The sequence below is a fragment of the Myotis yumanensis genome, unplaced genomic scaffold (genome assembly GCF_028538775.1).
Source record: "Myotis yumanensis isolate MYYU_CA2020_CCGP unplaced genomic scaffold, mMyoYum1.0.hap1 SCAF_1, whole genome shotgun sequence".
NCBI classification, from domain to species: domain Eukaryota; kingdom Metazoa; phylum Chordata; class Mammalia; order Chiroptera; family Vespertilionidae; genus Myotis; species Myotis yumanensis.
The window spans coordinates 80,880,253-80,887,120 of record NW_027223752.1 but is presented as its reverse complement, the minus strand read 5'-3'; the positions used below and the strand labels follow the sequence as shown (position 1 = coordinate 80,887,120).

The following is a 6,868-nucleotide window of genomic DNA, read 5'->3' as shown; positions in this document are numbered from 1 at the left end:
TATCTCTTCATTTATTCCAAAAATTTTATTGAGCATCTACAGGCGCCAGTTATGTTCTAGGCACATGTGACAAAGCAACGAGGCTGAGGCATTTTAACCACAGAGGGTTTCAGTCAAAATCTTCAACCATGCCTTGACTGGTTTGGCTCAGTGGATAGAGCATCGGCCTGCAGACTGAAGGGGGGGTTCGATTCCGGTCAAGGGCATGTACCTTGGTTGTGGGCACATCCCCAGTAGGGAGTGTGCAGGAGGCAGCTGATCGATGTTTCTAACTCTCTATCCCTTTCCCTTACTCTCTGTAAAAAATCAATAAAATGTATTTAAAAAAAAAATCTTCAACCATTTCTCCCTTCATTTAAGACGAAAATGGGTAAGCCTGAGGACGTTCCTCACACCGGTTGCTGTCGATGGTGGTCTGGAGCTCCCCGGGAGAGCTGAGCACCCCGAGTCTCGCACTTGTAGCGGTATAGATACTTCATGTACCTGGGGCGGGTGGGATATGTGCAATGGGGAAGCTAGGCCCTACTGATCAAGACCTGCACCCAGATGCCCGCCCGCCAGGAGCCGCCTTGCGCCCCCTCCCCTACCCTCCCTCCACGCTCCTCCACCCCACGCCACCCCACCCCACCCCACTGGACCCCACTGGCCTGGTGCTCCCGCCTGGCTTTCCTGGTTGCGGAGAGTGAAGGCGTCGGAGGTGGTGGTGGTGGGCAGGCTGGGTCCGCGCGTGACTTCCCACCACACCTTGCGGTTGATGGCTTCCACCAGGCCGCCTTTGGCGGTCACCAGGTGGAACAGCACGTACAGGTCCAGCACCTGCTTCGCCTTGATGGGCACGTGGTTCACTGGCGTCCCTGGTGGGGGATGAGCAGAGAATCGGGCCACGAAGATAAGACCCTGCCTAGGGGCATCCTGGGGGACTGAAGGAGTAAGCTGCTTGGATGAGGTCGGGGTACAGGGCGGGACATGGAGAAAGGAAAGGAAGGAGGAGAGGTGTAAAAACAAAAACCCGAAAATGCCTCAACAGGTAGGTCAGTTGTGTGCACTCAGGTACCGATTGGGTCAAGGTATCTCAGGCCTATCCTAAGTTACAGGTACTTGATTAGAAATCTTTGTAGCTGGAATTACCTTGGGCTCCAAGGTAAATGGTACCTCCACTTCCTCTCACCTTGGAGTAGTCCCAATAACAAGACATTACCAATTCCACCACAGGCTTCTGAAGTCAGGGTCAGAAAAAAGTAGGCCTCAAATGTCAGGCTGGGACAGGTTATGTCAGAACCACCTGAAGAAAGATCTGGAAGCACTGAATCCCGAGCTCTACATCCAGACATTCCGTGTCAGTATATCTGGAGCGGAGCCCAAGAATCCCTAGTATGAAAAGCTTCCCAGGTGATTGTAATAGAAAATATTTAGTCATAGTTTTGCACAGGTGGCATTCCACAAGCATGTGGGCAGAAAGGGCTCCTCATGGGTTTGTTTATAACGTTTGATCAGGTAACTTGTTGTGAAAGAAGGTTGGCTATTGGTCCTAAGGGACTCTTTTGAAATATTCCAATGAGACAGATTGAGTGACCTGAGTGTGGGCTCTATGTATCACCACTCACCCATGGCTTCTTTTGAAGATAATGTTTACCCGCTTGCTTTTCTACTAGGCTAGAGGCAGTTTAAAGAAAGAAGAAAAGGGCTTCCTGTTCCAGGGGTATCTGATACATTTGCACTTGATGAGTGACTGATTTCTCCAGGTTTCCCACAAGTCCACTAACCCAGATGGTCTCACCATCTCTTCTAGGTATTCCTGAAATAAAACCTTAAGCTTTTGTGCTATTTTGTTTTGTCTCACCCAATGCAAAGTTAGTTCTGAGGGTGAGACCAAAATAGCCTCCCTACTGAAAATACATTTAAATTTTACTGTGGAGTTTTTTAAACTTTTTATTTCTTTCTTTATTTTTATTATTATTTTTTACTGTGGAGTCTTAAAGTAATAAAATGTGCATATGAAATTGTTTCATTATCAAATTCACAGATCTTATAAGAAAAAGCCAATTTAAATAATTGAATAATTTACAAATATGTACTTAAAATACTACACAATTACACATCTGCAATAACATAAGCAACTAAACACAGAAAATTATTCCTCCCTTACAGACTCAAAGAACTTCAAAGTATCTAGGCTGGAAGACCATTAATACAAGCCCATTATTTGTAGAGGAAGAACAGCATGTTGGAATGATCTTCCAAAATTCTGTAGCCAGGTAGTGAAAAATCTGGACTAAATCTTACAGCTCCTTGTTCTGAGAATTCTATTCTTTTAGTTGAAGTCATTTCATAGCCCAATACCGCAATCATAAATGTAGACATACACTGTGAAATAATGTCATAAAAGGATTCCTTATAGGCAATTTGTCCAAGGAAATCATGTGTGTTTATTATGGCTCAGACTTGTATGGCGTCTTTCCACAATGTCTGTGCTCCAGGACAAGAGAGGGAGATAAGAGACTTAGGTTTTGCTTCTGCTGTGGGTATCCATAACTAAGGGAACGGACCCTTCAAACATGACCTGTTTGGGATTCTCAGTCATTGTTAGATCCCCTGAAGCAGTAGGAGCCTCCTCACTTTATCTCTGCATTCCCAAAGCCTCACTGCTCTGAGGTTGTCATAGGAGCTTGATGTTTACTGAAGAGATGGTGTCTGGTCTGTAGCTGTCTTTTTGAGTCTCAGTATACACTCCCTCCTTCCATTTGGTCCACCAGTGAGACGATGAGAAACCAGATCAAGGCACAGAGATGAGAAACTTAGACAGGCATTCAATGTAGGACCTTGTGCGCCAGGAAGTATATATAACGATGGACTGTTTTCATGGAGGAATTTAAAATATTTTTCTGAGTCAAAGTTATAAAAAGTGACTTAAGATTTTACTCTAAATATTCATACTTTTAACTGTGGAGCTTTAAGTAATGATATAAGAATAAGTATAGAGAACACACCTACACAGAATAAAATATATGTATTAGTCAATCCACCTCTTCCTTCCAGCTAGAGAAAGGGAGAAAGTTCTATATCAAGGAATGTGAAGAAGTTTATGGTAGAGTTGAGAAGCACTTACGAGAACAAGAGGATCAGACAGGAGAACAGTCACTAAAGTAGAGTGTGGACCTTCTTTCTTTAGGGATATTTGGCCTTTTTCCCTCTTAAATTTCCACCATTCTTTAAAAAAAATATTTTTATTGATTATCTATTGATTTCAGAGAGGAAGGGAGAGGGAGAGAGAGAGATAGAAACATCAATGAGAAAGAATCATTGATTGGCTGCCTCCTGACTGCCCCGTACTAGTGATTAAGCCTGAAACCTGGGCATGTGTCCTGGCTGGGAATCAAACTGTAACCTCCTGGTTTGTAGGTTGATGCTCAACCACTGAGTTACACAGGCGGGGCCTCCCCCATTCTTTAGAGGATGTTGGGACTCTTGATCTATTAGGACCTTTCATAACCATTTTTCAATTGTTCTTTGTTAAATGCAATATGATCAAAATGGAATGCATAGGTATAGACAGAAAATTAATATATTTTAGGAATGTATATGATGTTATAAGGATTAAGTGAGGGTCAGGATCCTTTAGAGAAATCAGAAAGAGATAGAATTTAGATCTGAATCCATCAGAGTTACATCCCAGGGAAGGAGTGAGGAAATACATACAGGGTGTCACCCCAAAATGTATGCACACTTTGAATAATTATTAATTCCAATAGGTTAAATCTGAATAGAAAGAACCATCAATTGCACTATCAAAAATGTATGAGTATACATTCATTTTTAGCACAGCAGCCAAATTAATCTCAGGTTATTTCAGCCTATTATTTAAACATTTCATTTGATTCTCAATTAAAAAACCCTCTTTACCCAGGTCTCCTCAGCCCTGAAGGGTCTGAATCTCATAAAATCCATCATTAATGTTCATGGTTATTAATGCTCTAGTCCTATCAGACTAGACTTTTATTTTTCCAACATGCTAAATCTGTGACTATCTTAGGAATTTTGAATGTGCTCTTTTCTCTGCTGGGGTGATTTTCCTCCTGGTCACTGCATGACCAACTGCTTCTCATCTTGCTCAGATTTTGTTGCCCTTTACAGGCCTTGCCTGCCTACTCCCTGCTGTCACTTCCATGACACATCCAAACTGTTTCCATCACATTGCTCTGTCTTATTTTTTTTTTCCTGACACTTATCAGGAGGAAAAGTAACCTTATATGTTTACCACTTAGTCCCAGGATAATGTGGCACCATGAGAGAAGAAACCTGTCTTTGTTTGCTTTGCATGATTAGTACCTATAATAGTGTCTGGAACACAAAACATATTCAACAGATATATCCTGATGAAAGAAGAAATGACTGGGAGAAGGAATGAATACAGAGGGAGGTTGGGGCAGGTGGGTGATTGATCACCCCTCTTCTGAGGTGTGGAAGATGCTGGTCCTAGACTGGGAAAGTCATGTGAACTGGTGACTGAAGAGACCATGTCCTTCACAGGATAGTGATTCCATCTTTGCTGTGTTCAGTCTCCCCCTTCTGCTGTTCTGTGTCTCTATGAAGAAGGAATACAGTTATGCCACGACTTATTTTACCTAAAGCCAATAGATTCTGTTGAGCATGGCAACTTCCCAAGCCCAGGGCCCCTGTGTAATACCTTCAGTCAACAACACACATGGAAGTGCAAAACCACCAAGGCTTCTCTGGGAAAATGCTCAAATGCAGCTGCTGGCTGTAGTACCAATAAGAGCAAGATGTAAGTCATTGTGGAGTAGTGCTTGGAATGGGAACCATCTCTGAGGGCCTTGAAAAGGGAGTTGAGGACTCCCAGTGCCAAGAACAGAAGTGCAGATTTGATGAGATGTCACCTCGGCTCTAGCCTAAGTCAGACACTCCAAAAAGACACCCCCTCCCCCATCATACAATCACATGAATGCTGCTGCTGACCACAGTTCTTAAGGAATTTCCCTTACTGCTCCTCATTCATTCCTGAGTGCAGCCCTGTGATGGAAGCGGGAAAGGGGATCTCATTATCCAGTCCTTCTCTCTGTGGCTCTTCAAGCCCCAAATCCTGGAGCCTGTGCTCCTTCCTGACTTGAGTGTGAATGAGCCACTGATTCCCCCATGGGGGCAGCAGTGGAGGCTAAAATGGGAAAGAGCATCCTCATCCTGAGACATCCCAATTGTGTGCTCCCTCCCTGCCCTTCCACAATCACGGGACCAGCTGTTCCCTTTTTCAGGACATAGAAATTGCCAGGGAAGATTTCCTATCTTCTCTAGGCAGCACTAGAACCTGTGAATATACTACCTGAACAGGTGATCTCATTCCACATTGGACCCAGGATCCAGCCCTAGTGTAACCAGTAATACCTGTGGAATTGATGTGCTCTTTTACAGAAAAATATCTCCGTAGCTAAAAATCACACGTGGTATTTTATCCCTGTTTTGGATTACAACAAACAAGTTTGCATTTCTCATAATTTATTGCTCCTTAATCAGACAGAATCAAAGGCATTTGCTTCCTATTTACTCAACTGGGCCCATTTACCTCTTGGGATGGAAATACACAGGTCAGTTGAAGCTTCAGGTTTTCAATGTGAGGCAGAGAGGGAGGATATTCTGAGTCACTTCATTTTACAAGGAGCCTCTTACACTCATGCCTCTCTATGTACCTCAGATCTCATATGAGAGGAAGGGAAACATTCTCTTGATCAGATGTGTCTACATGACAGCAGAGGGGCACAAACAGACACAGAGACTGGTAGGTCATTCTGCAAAGGAGTTTATTGCAGGTGCACAGGAGCTGCAGCGCAGCAGAGCTTAAAGGGGTTGTGGGCTGGTGGTGAGACTGGTGCTGATATCCAGGGTGGATGGCGGCATGGGACCATGGCTGTGACTGCGGGCACAGAGCTTAGATGATTCTATCGAAGTGAACTGGAATGTGTCCACTGTCACAGGCAACACTGTAGTTTCTCAGTAAGGCTACTTGCTGGTATTGGCACTGATTATAATGTCGTGCCGGTCCTGTGAGGTTGCAGTAGGTAAGATTCACTGCAACTCGGCTTCTATAGCAATTTTTATCAACCCTATTACGGCAGGTTATATTTGTCCCGGAACAGAGATTAACAACAGCAGCAAGCGATGTGTGGATGAAAGTATTTTGGCCTTTGCACGGCCTCTGGAAACTCACATAATTAAGGCGGTTAATCGGCTGCATTGCAATGGTGCAGTGAGCATTGGTCATGTTTACGTGTTGAACTTCAAACCACTGAGCCCAGCTTAGACCCCCAGGTGGGGCATGGAAGGAGATCACCATTCCCATGAGCCCCAGCAGCAGAAGGAGACAAAGCTGGGAATCCCGCTGTGTTGGAACCATGTTTCCTGTCAAAAGAGAAGCATCTCCTCCATCCCTGCCCAGTGTGACATGCCCCTTCATCTGTCACCCTGAAGGGCCCCTGCTGTCACCAAGGTCCTATTTCCTTTCCCTTCAGCCCCCCAAGTCTGTCTTGTGTCCTGGGTACTAGCCCAAGCTCAGTCCCCTGGCAGTTGCTGTCCCATCACTGGTCCTCCTGTCCCAACCCCAGGAGGGGGTCATTGTCTTACCCAGTCCAGTGCTGTGGCTGCTGTGAGAACAGATCCAGCTGGTGGTCCCGGGTCTCAGGGGCAGCTGGTCTCCTCTGTCCTGTGGACTGAAGATATAGAGCAGCCCCTGTGGGTGGGGCCAGCAGAGCCAGGAGGGGTTTGAATCTAAGATCGCAGAATCCCACAGATTGGCACATGGCCCAGTTTTGCAATGAGCCTCTTGTTTTGTCCTCTGCTGATGAACACATACCCCAGGACA

At 44.9% G+C, this 6,868-nt stretch overlaps 1 protein-coding gene across 1 annotated transcript; it reads right to left on the bottom strand.

Moving 5' to 3' along the window:
* Positions 1–5,938: 5,938 nt before the first annotated feature.
* RNASE2 (ribonuclease A family member 2) lies at positions 5,939–6,403 on the bottom strand. The gene has a single exon (XM_070406277.1). The coding sequence runs from the start codon at positions 6,401–6,403 to the stop codon at positions 5,939–5,941; it is 465 nt and encodes a 154-aa protein (XP_070262378.1).
* Between the last annotated feature and the right edge of the window lie 465 nt (positions 6,404–6,868).

Excerpts from the sequence above, each read along its gene's own strand:
- RNASE2 (XM_070406277.1), bottom strand. The coding sequence starts at position 6,403 with ATGGTTCCAACACAGCGGGATTCCCAGCTTTGTCTCCTTCTGCTGCTG.